The 20445-nt window shown below is 38.2% G+C and overlaps 1 protein-coding gene across 2 annotated transcripts; it reads left to right on the top strand.

Moving 5' to 3' along the window:
* Window positions 1-65: 65 nt before the first annotated feature.
* On the top strand, window positions 66-19918 carry VPS36 (vacuolar protein sorting 36 homolog). 2 transcript variants are annotated; one of them, XM_062487659.1, is made up of 14 exons: window positions 66-147; window positions 1957-2025; window positions 5415-5485; window positions 6508-6622; window positions 8028-8117; window positions 9474-9560; window positions 12362-12394; window positions 12513-12590; window positions 13001-13135; window positions 14033-14098; window positions 14656-14720; window positions 15161-15245; window positions 17637-17713; window positions 17797-19918. In XM_062487659.1, the coding sequence occupies exons 1-14, from the start codon at window positions 79-81 to the stop codon at window positions 17888-17890; spliced, it is 1134 nt and encodes a 377-aa protein (XP_062343643.1). In that variant the 5' UTR covers window positions 66-78; the 3' UTR covers window positions 17891-19918. The 2 variants fall into 2 exon arrangements, with proteins under 2 accessions (XP_062343643.1, XP_062343642.1); XM_062487658.1 differs by having other exon boundaries at window positions 66-174.
* The last annotated feature ends 527 nt before the right edge of the window (window positions 19919-20445 follow it).

The following is a 20445-nucleotide window of genomic DNA, read 5'->3' as shown; positions in this document are numbered from 1 at the left end:
CTAGGGGGCGTGGGGCAGCCGCGCACGGTGCCTGCGCACCCGGCGGCCGCGGCCCGGTGCGGGAAGGGAAGGGTAGCCATGGACAGGTTCTCGTGGACCACCGGGCTGCTGGAGCTGGGAGAGACGCTGGTGGTCCAACAGCGCGGCGTACGCCTCAGCGATGGGGAGGAGAAGGTGACGGGAGCTGGAGCCGCCCTGCGCGGGGCCTGGTGGCGCGGCCGGGGCGGGAGAGGAGGGTAAAGGACGCGGCCGTGGGCCGCAGGAGGCGACGGGGGGGGTAGCAGGGCTGTGAGTGCGGGCGGCGTCGGGCGAGAGATGCGACACGAAGGGTGTGAAGGGCTTGGGCTGCAGGCGGAGCATCGATCGGGGGTGTGGGAGGACGTTCTGCGCCGGGGTCTGGCAGGGTTTGCCTCTCTGGGTAGATTAGGGCGGAGTTGCAGGATTGGAGGGGCTGTGCTGGTCGACAGCAGCTGGGCGTGAGCCAGTGTGTGTGCCGAGGTGGCCGAGAAGGCCCGTGGCACCCTGGCCTGTATCAGCAATAGTGTGGCCAGTAGGACCAGGACAGGAATTGTTCCTTGTACTCAGCATTGGTGAGGCTGCACCTCAAATCCTGTGCTCGGTTCCGGGCCCCTCAGCTCAGGACAGGCATTGGAGAGGATCCAGAGAAGGGCAAGGGAGCTGAGGAAGGGTCTGGAGCACAAGTTTCAGGAAGAGCAGCTGGCGGGACTGGGATTGTATAGCCTGAAGAAAAGCAGGCTCTGTGGGGACCTTATTGCTCTCTACAGCTGCCTGAAAGGAGGGTGGAGCCAGGTCCGGGTCGGTCTCGGTCTCTTCCCCCAGGCAACGAGTGACAGGAAAAGAGGAGGTAGCCTTAAGCTGTGCTAGCTGGAGTTTAGGTTGGCCATTAGGAAGAATTTCTTTGCAGAAAGGGTAATTAGGCATGGGAGGGGGCTGAACTGTGAGGTGGTGGAGTCACCGTCCCTGGGGCTGTTTAAGGAAAGACTGGACATGGCACTCAGAGCCGTGGTCCGGTTGCAGTGGGGATATTGGGTCATAGGTTGGACCCGATGATCTCAGAGGGCTTTTCCAACTTAATTGATTCTCTGAGAAAGGCCTTGGACAGTGTGTGTGACGCGGGGTGAGGGTTGGGACCCCCGCAGGGTGTGTAAGCCGTGTCACTGTCGCAAAGCGCTGCCCACTGCTCGGGCTGCCACTCCTGTGCGGGGCTGAGCTCTGGCTTTGGTGTGGTACAGGGCATGACGCACAATTCACACTTGAGTCGTCCTGGGTCCTGACGTACCCTCTACTCTTTTCTGAGCCATCCTGCTTATTGTTTCATGTCACTGCCAGACTGACTCTTGATCTCTGCATTTTCCTACACCATGGTAATTGCATGCCGTCACAAAAAGTTGTGAAAACGTGCCTCCGATTTTACAAGTAGAAAGCAATTTGGTAATGCAGATTTCCCAGGTACTGTTTTGCCGTCTTTGATAAGTAAAGAGCTTTTCAGCAGCAACACAGATAGAAGCAATACTCCTGTGTGACAGGATGGAAGATTTCAGACTGTGCAGTGTCTTTGTATTAGGGTGCTTTGCTTTTTTTGCATAACTTCTACCTTCTTTGTCAGCATATAGTGAATAGTTCCAAAGCCAATAGCCCTATTTAAAATACATGTAAGAACTTCTGTGTATCTTGCAGAGTATATGGAGGGAGGATCCCTCAGGATTTCCGGGGGGAAAGTTTGTGTTTATCCATCTAATCCTTTTATCCTATTTTTCTCCATTGTTTCCTAAACTTCATTTATTTTGTTTTGTGGAAAAAAAGGGAGTGTTCTCAAAATACTGGCTTGTTAAATCTGATTGCTGTGTTGTGGTAAGGTGTAATGTTTCCAAGACCAGTATTTATGTAACTTACTGGTTCAATTTGTTGTTGATCTGTTTTATTTTTCCTACCCAGGTGAAATTTGATAGTGGAGTTTTACTGCTGAGCACACACAGACTGATCTGGAGGGATCAGAAGAATCATGTAAGTCCCACTTTTGTCTCCTGTATGTCATTCAGTTGTAAATTCCATAATAAACAACAAGGATTTTGCAATGAAAAGCCTGGACACAGAGAGGGGATTATTCCTGGCTTTGTGTGTGCTTTGTTGTACAAGTATAGTCCACGTTTTGGCTCTCACCAGAAAGAAGATTATGTAGTGTTCTTTCACCCAGTCCTGCTTTAATAAAATAATCATGCAGAGATGAGAAGGCATAAGAGTGTATCCTATACATTTTTCTTTGCTACTGCACAGCAGTAAAGGAGAAAAGAACCTGGTGTCATGTACTAAAAAACATTGATTTGGAAACTGAGTGTGAAGTTCTCTCCCATGCTTATTGTCTAGGAAAGCCTTTTGTTACTTGTTGGTTTCAAGTCCAAGTTTCCCCACCATGTGGTCCCAGACCATGATTTGATAATAGGATGTGTTTGGTGGCAGTATTGTTTTGCACACACCTTGCCCTCCCAGCTGCGTGTTCCTGCTGTGAACCATCCCTTCAGTCAGCCAGAACATTTACTGTATTGTTGTGGACAACTGGCCACAGGTTAAGTGGCACTGCCAGAACTCCAGTGTGGTAACTGTAGTAAAGCTGCTGAATGCTTTGTGTCATCAAACACAGCCTGGGAATGCAGGCTGGAAGTGGGAGAAGGTGATCACAAACACATAAAGCTCTAAGCATAGACCATGACAATGCACACCACTCCACAGATACAATTAAAGGAGAAGTCTTCCTCAGACCAGGTTGTGTTATGCCTGTTTTGGACACAATAAGTTGAGAATTTTAACCCTGAAAACCAAAGTTTAGACAGAGCACGTTTAGATGATAATTTTGCAAAAGCAAATTGTATTCCACTAGGCTTTGGTGCAAGGGAAGCTGAAGCACCTTCCACATTCAAAGGATGATCCCTAGAAAATATTAAATCCTTGCTTCAAAGCAGGGAGCTACTAAGAGCATTCTGAAGGTAATGCCAGCAAGGATGTTCTTAATTTGGCAGAGCAGTATAATTTTTTTCTCTAGGGATTGTTTGCAGGAACAGTAGACCTATTTTTAATACAATTTCATCAAAATGTTTAAAGAGCTGTGTAACCCCCATGGTGGGGTGACTGTTACCCAAGTTAGGGCTTGATTGTCCAGACCATGAGCTGTTCTGTATAAATTAACATGGGGCTTTTTATCACATGAGATAATGTACTAAACTCTGTGTTAATCACTTTTTATTTCTTCATCAGCATCTCTTTTTGAGAGCTGAGCATGTACTGCAGCAACCTCTGCATCTAATCTTTTCACTTGGACATTTTGCATGCTTGCAGTAACATTGTGTGTTATGGCTTCAGCAAGTCATAGAACCAAACATATCTCCATTCTCTCCTTTCCAACAAAAAGATTACATTTGTCTCTTTTCCCAATTTCTCCATCTGTGCCTAGGTCATGTGATTTCTTGTACTCTTCAGAGGTCATTGAATTAGTTAAATCAGCAGAGGAAAACCTTGTAGAAGAAGAAAAATAATAATCAAGCTCAGGCTTGTTAAACAGAAGGGGCAGAAATGTGGCCTGGAGATGGGCAAAAATTACCCAGTTCTGACTGGGAGTTGTAATTAACTTTGTTAGTTGGGTAAATAAAGCCAATTAATTTACAAGCTCTCACTACTGAAACATGGTGCCCTTTTGTTGTCTTGGTGAGTTGTTGACTAAGCTCAGCTGTGGTTTAACATCAGACTTAGGAACCTTAGCTGGCTTACCTAGAATAAATTTGTAGAGAGAGTCCCCTTCTTACTGTGACAGCAATGTATAATAATTAATGGGGTACATGTCCTTAGGTTAACGTAGCAGACCTTCTTACAGAAACAGACAGCTGGGTCCTATAGCTGCTGTTTTTACATGCCATCTGCAGTTGAACAGTGTTTAAAAAAAATGAATTCTGTAAAGTTTGTTACATAGCTAGATTTGTACAAATTTTTAAATTATAAAATCATAATGTGAGCATGAGGCATTAGAAGACAAAATTCAAATAAACACACAGCATATTTAACACATTTCTGTTTTTGTATCCCTTCCTGTAGCTTCTCTCATCAGGAAGGGGTGATTCTAAGTCCTTGTACTTAAAATAAGTTCATAACTCTCTATCTTGGAACTAAACAAATCAGTCACTTTGACAGTGCACAAACTGTGTATAATTGAACTATTTTTGGCACTTTCAAAACCTTTTTTTAACAGAAGCATAATATTGCCTATCTTTTAAAGTGTCCAGAACTTTGTGGCTGTTTTGCAAACATTAAATGTTTGTAATGGCTTTAGAAACTAGAGTCATAGAAGCGCCTAAGTAGTTTGCATTAAGAGCTTTTAGAAAAGGAAGTACAGCCCAGGATTTTCACCAATAAGAGACTTATTAGTTGGAGTTCCTGCATGTATACTTCCCTGCTCTCAAATTTAATGGTTATTTCATTACTCCATACAAAGAGGAACAATTTTGGTAGTAGGGATTGAGAGGGCCCTGTAACAGTGTCTACTGTAAATTGGTGCCAGGCAGTGGCAGGTGGAAGAGAAAAATTCAGAGAGGGAATGCAGCCTGTGTTTCCTGCATTCTGTGTGACTGTATCAATCACCAAGGTGTTACGTGGGATATGATGTTCCTCATAGGATGTTCACCAAAACAAGACCAGGCACCTTATTAGATGTTTTGAATCATTCCTGTAGCCATTTCTGTCTCAAACGCATGTAGAAGGAGTTTAGCCTGGGATAGGTTAGTTTCCAGCAGATGGATACAGCCTTGTTTCTTGCTCTTTGTTTTGTTTAAAGCACAGTCCAATAAATGTGTGGTGAGATGCATCAACTGCTGGATTAAGTCCTTCACCGTAGGATGGGTGGAAAAATTCCTGTTGCATTCAGACAATAGTGTAGATTTTAGATATTCAGCACTTAATAAGAATGGTGGGTTTGGATATTTTTTAGCTCCCAAAGTAATATCAATGCCAGAATGTCAAGAATCTATGAGTATTGTGTACCTACAGAGATAAGGTGCAGCAGTGTGGAAATTTTAGTGTTTAAATTTTTACCTTAGTTCTAAAGATTTGTTAAAACTCATAGTCCCTCCTATGAATCTGGCTTGAGGTTTTTAAAGTTGACACATTGACAGTTAAGTTTCTTGAGGTTTTTTAATTAACTAGAACTCAGTTTAAATGTTGTGTTATTTTCTACGTATATTTCACTGTAATATATTATTTCTGTTGTTACCATCATATTTCACGTGGAGTGGTTCAGGCAGCACCTGTAGATATCCATACTGTTTGTGAAATGGAGAAAGAGAGCACTTGGTTTAGAAAGTGAATAGACAGGATATAGTTTAATTCATCTGTGTTTGTGGTGTTTGTTCCAGGAGTGCTGCATTGCTGTACCTCTATCTCAGATTGTATTTATTGAAGAGCAAGCAGCTGGGATAGGAAAGAGGTATGGCTATCCTCATTGTCTTTTTCATATGGATCCTTTCACATGCATGTTATGTGAGGTACCCAATATTATAGATTAATTCATGGCAGGTTCTGTTTGCAATCTTAAGTTTCCATACTGACAGTCACAAGGACCATTGAGGTCAAATGTATAAGAGAGTCATGACTGATGTGATTTGTTAAGTGATGATTTTAGAGGTTTTTTCCAACACAAATGATCTTATGGTTTTAAGTTTCTAAAGAGAGAAAAAAATTTGTCTGAAGAAATATATGCTTAATTAATATCTGCTTGCAGCCTACAGTCAGGCTGGTAATATGCTGGAGGTATTCAGAAGAAATCAGTCTGTTCACTAATGCTGGAGAAGTAAGTAAAGACCAATGCAAAGATTATCAGTAAAATGAGATGGGAATGGAGGACTTGCAGTCATGTTGTGATAGCAGTCTTTTAATTTTCCTAAAATTGTGCTCCCCCAAGGGTTTTTTTTTGATAGTAGGCGTCCTTTTAGACTGTTATTGTCATGCATGTTGGCTTTGAATATTGGTTTTGGATAAGTTCACACACAGTGTCCACAAGTGATACATAAAAGTGGGATAGGTTACATATAATATTGAAACCTTTTGTTTTCCTGTGTCAAAGATAGTGTGTTTTGGCTTTTGACCTGTGATAACTACTGCCAAATTAAATAACTTTAATCAATCAGTTTTTATCCTAACTAAAAGGGTTTTTGGAAATTATTGCTTGAAATTTTAAAATTTGTTATCTTCATTTCTTTAGAATTGGTGGTAGGTACATTTTAAATTTGTAAAATGTTTTTACTTTAGAGCCTATAGTTGTTTTTATGTAGGATCTACTCCATCAAAGTATTTAAATGTTGATGCATAAATGTAAAGCATTATTTGTTGATCTTTAGCTCTTATATGAGATAGTTTATAGAGGTTTTGATGAAATGGTTAACTTTGATGCAGAAATAGTTTATTTAGATATTACAGAAATATCTTTTCTTTCCTTTACCTTTTCCTTAGTGCCAAAATAGTAGTTCATCTTCATCCTGCTCCTTCAAACAAAGAGCCTGGTCCATTCCAAAGCAGCAAGTATTCTTATGTCAAGCTTTCTTTCAAAGAACACGGGCAGATTGAGGTAAGTCTTGTACCATGGATGCCAAGCACAATCAGGTTTTTGGACATGCTTTTCTCCTCTTGCTGTGTTAGTGATAATTTCCCATGGTCTTTCCATGTTTACTTTTGAGGTGGAGTTTTTTCAATAGAACCTTTTGGGAGACAAACAGCATGAACCTCCCTTGTTCTATAGTTTCATTAACTACTGCAGATAGAGTTCCAAAAATGTCAAGAGGCATTACTAGCCTAGTCTTTATTTTAGGGGGTTTAGTATAATCTTATACTTCCTTTTCTAATCTACTAAATTGAACATGGGATTTTCAAAAATGACATCTCTGAAATCTGTTAAATGTTTAACAGAGTAAGAGATGTTTCTTTGTACGTAACCCTCTATTGAACAGGAATCATACAACTTATTCCTAATTATCTCTCTAATTTTGTTGCTGAACACCTTTTGTTGCCTCAGAACTTTTGTTCATTTTACATTGTATAATTTTTTTAACCTACACCGAATTTCAAAGGCTTAGAGCATTCTAAGAAAAATGTAATATATTCTTAAAAGAAAGCTTATCCTAAAAACCAAAGAAATTGCACTCTGTAAAGAAATTTCACAGTGGAAGTTCCTAGTTTGACAAGACTGAAAACTTTAACTTTTGACTATGGAAAATGCTGTACCTGTTCATTGCAGAAAATCAGACTTGCAACTCAAATTAGTTAGAAATGCCTTAAAAATTGATGTGTTTGATGAGACTCACTTTCATTTCTTTGTGGGCAGTTTTCAGATTATGATGACTGTTGATTTATGCGTAGTATAAACGTCTGTTTTTCACAACCATAGTCGTATTTATTTTATTGTTGTGTCTAAATATCAACCTTACTGTGTTTACTGGTTGCTTAGCCCATCAAGTAAATCCCAGCCCTTCTTTATGACTTTAGAATGCTTTCCTATGAACTTGAACAACGAAAAGGGTGGAATAGATTTTCTTTCTGGATCTTGGTCAGCGCTTAACACTTAGTGTTAACTTATGCCACCTTCTGGTATTGGTAATAAACAAATCGGTGTAACTGATCTGTGTGGTTGTTTTTATGTTGTTGAATTAGCAGATCAATAGCAGTTGGATTGCCCAGCTTTTCTTCCTTTAAAAACAAGCCTTTGAATATACCTCAGTATTTAACATGGTTTGGGACATTTTGAATATCTGAAGAAATATATTACAATAGAAGTACTTAGTGACTACATGGCTCCTCTTCTAATGTGAATACTTTTGATGACTGGACATTGAGAATTTCTATATAGTGAGTTCTGTACCGTGGTTATGTAGGTGTTACCATGTTTTGTGAAGTTTATTTCACCAAGATACTAAAAATATACAGAGACACTCTACACAGTTCATGAAACATCTGTTGTCACTCTTTAATGTTTACAGTTCTACAGACGCTTATCAGAAGAAATCACACAAAGGAGATGGGAGAGCATACCCACTGGTCAGGCCATGCAAGTTAACAAGGATTCACAGGTATGTGCAGAGTTTATGAGCAGGATCTGTGTGTAATCTCTTACTGCCACTTCTTGCCACCTCCATATACCACATCCAGCATTTGATCTAAACAAGATCATAGGCATGTGCAGGAATTCAGTTTCAGTTTGCCTGTTATTTCACTGGCATAAATTAGTTTCTCCTTTGCATTTTTCACTTGATAGAACACAGTAGCCTCTCCTTCTTGAGTGTGTTTAGGTAATGAGCTCCTTTTTTTTGTTTGTTTTAGTTAGGCACACACACACATAACTGTGTAAATACAATATTTATTTGCATGTACTGTTATTCAGCATGTGAGGTCCAATGATGCTGAAAAATTTTTTGTCTTAATTGTGATTCCTGGCTTATTTTTTTGTGGCTGGAAGTCAACTATATAACATGACTTTTATATAACTGTTTGAAACTGATATTTGTTTGATTTAAATGTGTATTCTAAATGGACAGCTATTAGGGAGAATGTCAGATGTTAGATGACCTTTATCTGCATTCATACTTTTAGGTTATAAACTCTGATAACACGTGGGTGTTGTTTCTATATATTAATGTGCTGGATATATGAATATACAGTATTGGATGAGTGAATGGGACGATTTAAAAATTGTTCATGAAATCCTGTAGGTCCCCTTAGGTAAATGTAGCACCTATAAGCACAGCTTCATTTGGAGCAATGCATGAAGAATGTAATCAAAATGCCTTGCCTCTACTTAAGTCATAGCAACTCATTAACACCAGTGCTAAGCTTTGCAGTCAGAGATGAGAAGCCTGACACTGCTGCTACTCAGGTACCAACCCTTCTAGAACACAATTGGCTTTTGGTAAAAGTTTCACCATCATCTGCATTCTGATATTTCTGAAGAAGGTAAATTAGACTGCGCTTAGCATTGTGTTTCTATGTTTCTGTTTTTGAGGCTGGATTTCTTGAAGTAATATACTCAGGCAGTTCTACAGCTCTAGTTTGGATATTCACATGGACTTGAGAGGCTAGAATTGAGATGAGCTGGAATACTCAGTCCAGATGTTAAGCCATATTAATAGCTTCAGTATACTATCAGTATTATTTGTCTAGTACAACAAATTGATACATGCTTCACATTTCTTGTTTAGTTTTTTTACAGTGGTTTAAAAAACACTGTCAAGAAATGCATGAAATATTGCATGAATGATATCTGCTGTTTGGGGGAATATTTCTGGTCCTCTAATTTTCACAGGGGCGCAAATGAGAAAACTTAACATTTCCTGTTTTGACTCTTTCCTTGTTTCTTTTTTTTTCCTTTATTTTCTTTCCTTGTTTCTGTTTTTTTTCTTTTTTGTTTTTTTTTTTTCTTTTTTTTGCAGGCAGGAAGAATAAGGGCTGTAGGAATTGTAGGTATTGAAAGGAAATTAGAAGAAAAAAGAAAAGAGACTGACAAAAACATTTCTGAGGTAGGTACTTTTTAAGTTTCAAGGTCAACCACCTGTCTGAACTATTTACATTCATTCACACTTTCTTTTAGGGACAGTTGAGACTATTTATTGTTTCTGTTGAGAAGTTTGTATTAAGAGTGTCCAGTTTGCAGTTATTATTTCTTTTTGTTTATCTGGCTTATCAATATATGTAAAGGTACTTCATTTAAGAAATTCCTTTCAAGAAGATTGTTCTTTGAAACCAACTGTATGTATTTATTAAACTAATTTTTGTTTCAATTGAAAATCGAATATATATTAAGCAGAATATGCTGATCCAAGTGTCTGCACATAACTGTGATGAAGCTAGATTTTCGTCTTATAGTCAGGTTTTTAGATGTTACATTTAGGCTTATAATTACAGTAAAATGATTTCCAGTTCAGGCATCGACAAGATATTACAAGTATTTTGCAAAATACCTGGGCTAGATGGAGACCACCCTTTTCCATAGAACCAGCACAATAGTTGAATTCCAGATATCAATACCGGTCGACAGTAGGGACATTTAATTTCTTCATATATACCTGAGAGCAATACCCTCAAAAGGAGTCTGATTCTGTCTTGGCAGTAAAGATTGATACAAAAGTACTCATGAACTACATGCAGCAGATTTGTTCTTGTGGCAAAGCTTTATGGGACTCAGTGTGCCACAAGAAAAAGGCATTCCCTGCTCTAATACTTAGGAAGATTAAAGTGCTTTTGCAGGCCACATGCTGTTTCAGATACTGGCAGCATTAAACTTTTTTGGTTTCTGTCTGTGAGGAATGTAATGAATGAAGTTTTGTGTGTAGTTCAAAAGGTATTGTGGTTACATGCGTGGGTATATAGTTCAAAACACATTGTCTGCTTATTTTTTCCTTTAGTAGCTTTGTCAGAGAGTAAAAGAAATCCATTTTTACATGTTGTATGAGCAGAGGAAAACCATGACTTGTAAAATCCTGCTTTCCTCCAGCTTTAAATGTTATAAATGACTTAATTTAAAACATGGTGCCCTGGCTTCCAGGAAAAGGCTTCCTGCATCTGCTGTTCAGTGCTGATAAGAATCCAGTTCTTTAGCCTTTTGTTTATCTGAGGAAGTTCCTGTTAGGTGTGTGCACATTCCCCTTTGTTTCCAGGCCTGCCCCGGGTGAGTCAGGCAGAGGAGGAGTTAGACACGGCATACTGTTTATTTAATTGAATCAGGGGTTCTTTTGATGAATGTTGTTTTAATGCAGGTATAGAGATTAAAAATAAGCTGGGAAAAGCCCTGTCAGAAAACTTCTTGTTGATATCATATACAAGTAGAGTAGCAGGACTTTGATTTACACTAGAGATTGGGAAGTCTATTGTAAATTATTCAGTTTGGCAGATTAGGGAGTAAGAAGTATTCCAAAGAGAAGCTTTTGTTTTCTTAGTGGTAAATTATTGTTATACAGTGGTATATTTTCTTTTCTCCCTATGGACCACTTAATTTTGGATATCTAATTCAGGTACCAAGTGTCTGGGGGCTAAACTTGTCCAGTCAGTGGAGAAACACTGGCACTATTAGGAGATGAAAATCAAACCCTGTCTCTTTCTAGAGGCATCTCTTTTTGTTCTTTGCACAGTTGAATCCCTGACCCATATGCTGCTACATAAGGCACCTAAATGTAGACGGGAATAATGGGGTTTTCCTGCACCAATACTGCTGAAGTGTGTCTTTCTAGTGGGGGATTAGTTAGAGAAAGCCAGAAATTACATAAAGGCAGTGACAAGAGGCTGTAGGCAACATGTCTTTCTGGCCATTTGACAGTGTAACTGAACCTTCTTTACTTCTGGCTGGAGGGCTTGGGTGCTGCTGTCAGGCAAAATTTAGATGAAAAGATTCGGGAATTTTTCTCACACCAGTTATTCAAAAAAGGTTGTTTGAAAAGGCTGACCACCTGGACATGTTGTCATGTGTTTGAGAGGAGTGAGGAGGCTGAATGAATGTGTGTTGATGAGAGTGGGAGTAAAGAGAGTTGCTTTTTAATATAGTTGCATTAATGGAGTTGCTAGTTCTCTTTTTTTTACATTAATTTTCCAGTTAGAGTTTATCATTACTAAAAGTTTGGAATTACAGTATACCTTCAGCTGTTTGAAGGTATGATTTATTTAAGCCTAAAAACCCTTTGTGGGTTGTTGTAGAGTTGTTGTAATTGAGACCATAGCATTTTACTGGCATACTTAAATGAAGAGATGTTGCCACACATTTCAGAAGTTTTGTCCCTCAGATATCCTCTTCCTTGTTCATTTGAAATTAATGTTTCTTGCTAACTAAGTAGCATTCACTGATGAAAGTTGTCTTGTTAGGAGGAGTATATCTGTAGCTTTACAGCTGCCTGGCAGCTGGCCAGAAGCAACAGATCTTGAGTGAGGGTTGACTGTTGGAATAAAACCTGCTATCACCATCCAGAAACCTTCCCTCACCTTACAGAGAGCATAATAAACTTGAGCAGTTTAATCTTTTCTGGGACTCAGTATCTCATAGTCCCTATCATGTGGACCTCATAAATCATACCAAAATTCTGTTCATATACTGGAAAAGTAATTGATTGTTTGATTCTCTTCTTCATTGTTTGTGGTTTATTTTAATTATACAACACGCTGTAAAACAGTTGTATCAACAAATAAAGTATGGTATCTCACATTGTAACACACTCATCTAAAGGGATAGCAGCTCTTATGAATAGCATAGGTAGGTGGACAAAGGCAGCTCCCTATGTCCATGAAACTGAATACTGTAATTATACTGATCTGCATTCTCTGATTTTCATTTCAGGCGTTTGAGGATCTTAGCAAACTAATGGAGAAGGTATGGATGGATGGCATGTGACACTTGTCCAAATAGACTTATGCTTGTTTTCTCAGTTTTAAGCATGCTTTTCTCTCTTAAGCTGGAAGTTGACTTTTCTGTGTGTGTTTCTTGATAGGCAAAGGAAATGGTGGAATTATCCAAGTCAATAGCTAACAAGATTAAAGAAAAACAAGGGGACATCACTGAGGATGAGGTAAATTAATTTTCTTTTTAAATTCTACAAAAATGTTCCTATGAAAAGCAAAAAGTTACCTTTTTAATAACGTAATGTTAATAAATCCCATTGCTCGTTGGTTTTGTTGTGTTTAGTCTCTTATACTTGGTGTACAGTTGACTTGCTTAGTATTAGTTCTTCTTTCAACCCTTTTTAAAACCAATGATTTTGCTGCTTTTATATATTTTTTTTTTTTTACCAGTGCTGGTCAAAAATAAATGGTACTAAGTCTTGACTACTCACTGTGTAGTAATTATCTTTATTGGTAGAAAACTGAAGGATTTATTCACAAAAACTGTATTACAGTAATAAAACTAAAGATTTTTACAAACCAGAATCACTTTTTAGCTGATGTACTTTTAAATGTATTTGTTTGCTTGCTTGTTCAGACCATTAGGTTCAAGTCCTATCTACTGAGTATGGGTATAGCTAATCCAGTTACGAGGGAAACGTATGGATCTGGTACACAGTACCACATGCAACTGGCAAAGCAATTGGCTGGAATCCTGCAGACACCATTAGAGGTAAAGCACCACATCTTGCACCATCATTTTCCATGTGTTGCTGAATTTTGATGTGTGTTTTGGCTGTAGTAATCTGCCTCTTTTTAAAGCAGATTTAGCAGCACAGCCTCCTATTCAATGTTAATGAGAGAAATATATATTGCCTTTTTGAATAAAAAAGCTCAGTACAAATTTTTCTTTGGACTAATGGCATCAACTTCTGATTTGCAAAATGTTAATGAGATTTAGAAAATTATTCAGGTGGTCTTCCTTCTATTTGAGCAGCCCTGTATTCATCCCTTTCTGCAGAATATTTCTTTTTTTTAAAGAAAGAGTGAAATGACACTGACTGAAAATAAAACTATTGAGTTTTTTTAGCTAGCTTAAAATGCACATATTTTGCAAATATAGGACAGAATTATTAAGTAGATTACCAGCCCATAGTAATATCTCCTGTTTTAATTTGTCTTAAGATACTACAGATTACAGATTTCTCACCAAAATGTTAAATTTCATATTGCAACTTACAAGGTTATGTTCCTCCTAAAAAGCATATATACTACAGTATTTTTGTGAAAGGTATGTGCTACCTACTGTGACCAGAGTGGAAAACTGAGTTTTTCTGAAAAGTAAAACCAGTAAATTGGTTGATAGATTTAATATATTGAAGTTTCTTGTTCCTGTGATTTATTCTCTGCTTTAAAATCAGAGTAATACACAGTCCTTGGGTGTAGTGTCACTATTTTGCATTTTAAAAGGATAAGTGAAATGTACAACTTACCTCTTCAGTTTTTCCCCATTAGGGCCCATCATTTAGCCCCTCTGTTTCACGTGTTTAATCAGCCACCTGCAAGTAGAGATGCTGTTTTTACAGGGTGAATGCTGTTTCTCTTAGCAGTCTTGTGCTTATTACCACAGGAGCGAGGGGGGATCATGTCTCTCACAGAAGTGTACTGCCTGGTGAATCGTGCTCGAGGGCTGGAGGTGAGACACTGCTTTGGGGTCAGTATGTTATAACAGGACTTCATTCACAAGGAAATTAAAAAGGGTAAAAATGCTCCCTACCAATTGCTCATTCTACTTGTCTACAACATGCTGTGATCAGCTCTTTATTAAAATTAGAGGGTTTTTACCTTTCTCATTCTCCCTTATAATTCTAATGCATGTTTTACAAGTAGTAATAATGTATGCTGCTTTTTATGATATCATGTAAAAGAGAAAATCCATACTTATCTGGAAACAAAAAAGATCAGAGACTACTAAAGAGAGGTGAATGTTCTGGGAATATTTTTTTTTAACAAAATATAGCAATTCTTTCTGTAAACAAGGCAAGGAGGATTATTATAGAACACAAAGTAAGGGAACAGAAAAGAGCATAGAAGCCAAGTAAATAGACTGCACAATAGAAGGGAAGAAGAATTAACAATAAGTGTAGCCTGGTGTGTTTTATAGCTGCAGCTACTAAAACTTTGTTTGTTTTGATGTTATATTATACATCTGAAATGCAAGCTGTGAATAAACATGTTTTACTGTTTTAATAGTTGTTGTCACCAGAAGATTTAGTAAATGCTTGCAAGATGCTGGAATCACTGAAATTGCCACTAAGGTAAGAGCTTTACAAAGCATGGCACTCACAGGTTCAGACCATGATGATGTAATATTTTACTTGAAGTCAATTGTTTTTTGTGGTTGTTGTGGGTGTTTTTAACAAAGTCATTCTTTGCTCAAAGGATGCTGCCGTATGCACCAACATCCACTCTACACTAAAACATTAATTTTTAGTTAGGAAGACATTATTTTTTTCACTTATTTTTTTTAGACTGGAAAAGGGTTTAACCAAGACAATACATATGCTCTGGTCTTTTCTGTCTCTTCAGATTTTGAATATGCTGCTAATCTTAAGTTCATCTTAGAGAACTTGTTTGGGTTTGGGGGGATTTTTTTCCCTTCTGTAAAGTGGTTATAGGTGTGGATGCATTAGAAATGTGACTGTAAGTGTTATGCACAAGGTTTTTAGTTACTTTGCCTCTCTTCTTTTGATTTTAGGCTTCGGATATTTGATAGTGGTGTGATGGTGATTGAACTCCAGTCTCATAATGAAGAGGAAATGGTAGCTGCTGCTTTAGAGACAGTAAGTATACTTCATTTCCTTCAGTGTTCTGACCATGCTAGAGAAATTCAAACACATTAGATAAAAAACTTCAGGTATGGGATTTCCTCTTGAGGTTTCAAAATACAAAGCATTCCACTTTGTATCTTCTAAGAGAAATATTTAAATAGCACTTCTCATCTTCAAAGTTCTGTGCAGGCAGTAATCTTAGCCATTACTTTCTCTTTAAGGAATAAATCACTTTTCTATCTCTTTTCAAACTTCATTAACCTTCAGCCTTCCTCCAAATCTTTTGCACTGTAGGCTGAAATTCATGGCATTCATTGAGCACCTAATTTAACAGAAGTGGACTTCAGACACTGCACATGATGTGCTTGAAGGCAGTTGAAACAGCTCTTAAATGTTGATATAGGTAGTCATTTGGTTTAGGTTTATTTCACAGAACAGTACATTGTCTGTGTACTGAGTTTGCTGCTGTGAAGAGCACTTAGTAGGAGAGTCGTATGTATAGAGTTCAGCCAGCTTTCATCAGGGAAAAAGACAGTATGAATTGCTGAGTGTCATAAACCTTTGTGGTCTTGCTGCCTCTGGACACTTTACAGTCCTGTTATTCTGTTAATTGTTACATGTCTTTCTGAGTGGAATGTAATTTTTTGATTTTCATACATTTGAGAAAAGGCTGATCCAATGTTAAATGCCAGAGAGGGGGCAGTCAAGAAAAAGTAGAGCTATCACAGACACCTTGTCATTTGACACAAGGTAGACTGCTCAGTGCTCTTCAGATGATTGTCACCATACAGCTTTTGCTCATCAGAAAGATTTTTTGAGATAAGAGAAATATTTACAGGCATTTAAAAGATTCCATTCTAAATCAACAACAGTAAAATGTTTCAGTCTTTCCGTATATGTTAATATTTTCAGTTTATTTTCTTAAATTTATAGGAAAATACCAAGACCATTTTAGGGCTTTTTTCTGATTATTTTTGGTTTCTAATTAATTTTTTGTCTTTAGTAAGAGTGCTTATGTCATTGAAAAGAAAGGAAAAACAAAGAGGGTCTAGTGCAAAAACTAGCAGATTTATTACCAAGGTGCCTTTTTTCTGTTATTTTCGTAATATGAGACTTTGGCTCCATAGAAGAATGGAAGGGAGAGGCTTCAACTGAGGGAAGACTAGCTTGTGTGGGAAAGGGAAGATGAGATCAGACTTGTGGCCAAAAGCACCCCATACTTTTGTGTTACTGCACATTATACATTAAGTTCTGAGAAGTGAAAGGAAGCCATAGAGTTTCAGGCAGGAGAGAGATGTGATTTTGAATGGCTGGTGAAGACAGGAAATGACACGGACATCAAAGGAATCTGAAGTCACCCTTGATGAGGGTAGTGGTTTGGGAAGGAAAGATAATTAATCACTGATTGTATAGCTGACATCCATTACTCAGATTTGATCTCTTAGCTTCCGAAAATCTCATGTTAGGACTAATTTAATCTGAGTTTCTGTAAAAGGACTACTGCTGAGAATGATGCAGAATAGACCCCTCCCCACCCAGTTGTGTGGGAAGCAGGAAATGGCAACTGCATCCGGATTTACAACTTTGCTTGAATCTAAAGCAATGGAGTAATGGAATAATTATTAATTTTTAGGGAATAAAACACTTTAATTCAATGCAGTAATGAGTCTAGACTTCATATATAGTATTTTAGTATTTTAAACATCCACATGTCCAATGTGTGTTAGAAGGTTTCATTTTATGAAGTAGCATGGCTGAGACAAAAGGGCCAATGTTTTGAAACCCAAGAGTGAGCCAGTCTTTTGTGTCAGCTAAATGAGATGTGGCTTTTAGTTACTCCTCTAGTATGCCATAATGCCATGTGAAGTACTAAGGTTTGGGGATTTTCCTATAGGCAGTGGGTGTATTTTAAGTGCCATAAAACTCAAAATCTTCTCTTCCACCTGAGATGACTTACATTTCTACATTGATGAGATGCCCTAAACAAGTATTTCATTTCCTCATTTAGGCTTCAGTGTTTGCAGAATCACTTAGAATTGTTCTGCTGTGCAAATACTGATGGAGACTGTATTCTGCTCTCTGAGCTGTTCTAATTTTTCAGTTCATTTGGTTCCAAGGCATCTTAAAAAAATCCAAAGGAAAGGGTACCATATGATTTTTTTTACAGATTTAACTCTTTTCTCTTCCTTTTTCATACTTGGCAATTTTCCCAGGACACAGAAGAGATGTTTTTAAGGGGAAATACTCATAATTAGTTGTACTTTCAAAGAAAGCAAACAGATTTCCTTCTTAAGGGATTTGCTATCATTTTATCACTTCTCAAGGCTAGACCAGATTCAGTAGAGAACTTTGTTGTTCTTTTAATGTCATAGTTTGTTTATTTATGTATTTGGTTTTTGATAGGTATCTGAAAAGGGTTCTCTCACAGCTGATGAGTTTGCTAAGCTGGTGGGGATGTCTGTTCTCCTAGCCAAAGAAAGGTAAGTAATAATTGTTGTGTTTAATACTTTAGTTATCATGTTGTCCTCGAGTAATACAGGACATCTTCTTTTGCTTTCTCTAGGCTGCTGCTTGCTGAAAAGATGGGCCATCTTTGCAGAGATGATTCAGTGGAAGGCTTGAGATTCTACCCAAATTTATTTCTGACACAAAGCTAATACCATTTTGTATACAATTTGTTATGTAATAGTTGAACAAGAGAGCAGAGGGCAGAATCCTTCCAAGAACTGACTTTGAATTTTTTATTTCATTAGTCAACTGCAACAGACATGAATATGGCAATGCTTTTACAGTTCTCAGGTATTTCAAGTGCTGAATCCTCTTACATGGAACTGAAAGGAAATAGAAATCACAAAGTCAGAAGCATGTCTATTGTCTCAAGACAACTCACTCATTTTTCAAGTTTTATTTGATGTGCTGTGTAGTTTCTCATTTCAAGAGAAGATTCCACACCAGTGAAAGTGGAGAGAATATCGCCGTAGAGCGCTGTGAGGGTCAGCGCCCAGAAGCCAGGTTACTGCATACTCCAATTCCAGTTTGTTTGTGTCTGGAGCAAGAGAGCAGACAGATGTATCCACAGTGATAAGAAACGGGACTTCGGTGTGTACTGAGGTATATGGAACAAACTAGTGTAGAATAACCCCTTCTCCCAGAATTAATGAACAAGGGGAGGATCTTGGGGTTCTGGAATTTGAGATAGAACTGCTGCAAGAGAGATTATTGTATGTCATGCAAATCTAGAAATTACTGTGTTTGTCACATCTCACGCAGATGTCTCGGATAGAAGCATTGTTAGCACAGACTTCCTCCCTTCTCTTTCCTTGCCATCTTCCTTCCTGTGCATTTATGTTGCACTTCGGGTGCCCTTTCTCTGTCCTCTCTGTAGCAGAGTGGAGCAGCCTCCTGTCACTTTACAAGACTCTCTGCTTTAATGTGCTTGCGTTTTATCTTGTACTTTTAACAAAAGATAATTTGTTTGTTTCATCAGCCTATTACCTGTTTTGGGGAAACAGTTCATTTGCTTACCCCTCATATGTGAAAATTAACATGCTTTCTATATTGAAGGAAGGAAGAAGACTATCACCCTGTGCTTAATAATCACAAGGTATCATTGTTTGGTATTCCTCACCCTGTGTTCACACTGAATGCAATATAATAGCCTCAGTTTTCATAACTCCAGTGGAGTTGCTACAATACTTGAAGATCTATCATGGTAATAACTGTTAAGTGGATGTTTATGATCCACATAACCTGAATTTTTGGCATTTTGAAGTGACTGTTTTTAATAAATAAAGTTAATTCAAGGTGTGGCAAGGGCAGCATACAGGTAACTGCACTGTGGTTGTGATGGCCAGATCAACTTTACACAAAAGACAAAAATTTTAATATGAGCCTAAAGATATGATCAGAGCTATTTCAATGTTACCATAGCATGAGTTAAGACATTAGTTAATAGCCAATAGGTCTGTGTGAGATTCCTACAGAGATTATGCCTGTGGCTTGTAGAATACCCTTTATATCCAGGGAGTTGTGTCCTCTTACTCTTGTCACAAGCAAACTTTTCATGCAGTGCTTTCCTCTGCTCCACAAGGGTGCTAAAACTTAGGTCTTTGACACAGCTAAAGGAATCAGTTCCACATTATTACTACCTTGTTAGTCACCTGGTTTCATCTCTTCAGGAGCCTTACAGCTTGCTGCTTTCCTTCATCCTCCTCACAATCCACAGGAGAGATTCATGTGAAGTACACCGAGCACCACACATCTAAGGAGAGACTGAAAAGTGAGAAATTTGGAAGCAAAAAGCTGTTTGTGACAACTGTCTCTTTTGCCCGATAAAAACCTGTCACGGAAGGCCAGTGCTTTGTGAGCCTGAATCTCTCCCCACAAGGGGGCATGTCCTGTGCAGGAAGAACAAAACCTGAGAGGAAATGCCAGGTGTCAGCTGCCACCCTCTGTTCCTCCAACCCTGAGTGTTTCATTATCTTAATTAAGCAATAATAATACAGCCTATTTAGAATAATGGTACCTTCTCAAGTTTTTATTTTCCAAGATTTTTCCTTGACATTGTTTTTCCTCCAGGCAAGAAGTCTGTAGGGTAAATTGTATTGCTGGTTTAGAATTTAAACAAATACATGAGAAAATGGCTACTAGAAAGTAAGAAAAATTAAAACATTTTCTTAAATAGATTTTTCTGCTGATTTTTTTTTCCCTTCTAAATGTTTTAAAATCTTGTGGTTCCATGGGGCAGGTTTTTAAAGCACATATTTTTGCTGCCTCACTTTGTACTTAAAAGGGTACAATATAGTTTTGATTTAAAGGGCAGAATTAAATGTAATTAGAAAGCCTTGCTTCTGTTGCTGAATAGCCTGTGGCCCATCCCAGCCAGAACAGTCTAACTATAGGTGTCTACAGAAGCACTGCTTTCATGAGATCATACTAGTTTAATACAGAAGGTGCATATATGAACCTATCCTGTTTTGATAATTCCTGGGATATTTGTATCACAATATATGACCATTACCACATTTTGCCAGGGCTGCTTACAAAAATAATGCTTGTCTTTATGGAGCAGTCTTAAATGATGATTAAGTTTTTCATTTGAAGACGTTAGCCTTTTTATACTTTGGACAGGAAAACACTCCTCAGGAATCTGTACATCTTTTCCGTTTCTCCTTTGCCTTTGTTTTTGGGAAAATTATATTCAGCCTATGGA

Source organism: Cinclus cinclus, chromosome 2, assembly GCF_963662255.1.
Source record: "Cinclus cinclus chromosome 2, bCinCin1.1, whole genome shotgun sequence".
Lineage (NCBI taxonomy): Eukaryota > Metazoa > Chordata > Aves > Passeriformes > Cinclidae > Cinclus > Cinclus cinclus.
The sequence above is the reverse complement of the archived record's forward strand: the minus strand, read 5'-3'. Positions and strand labels throughout refer to the sequence as shown.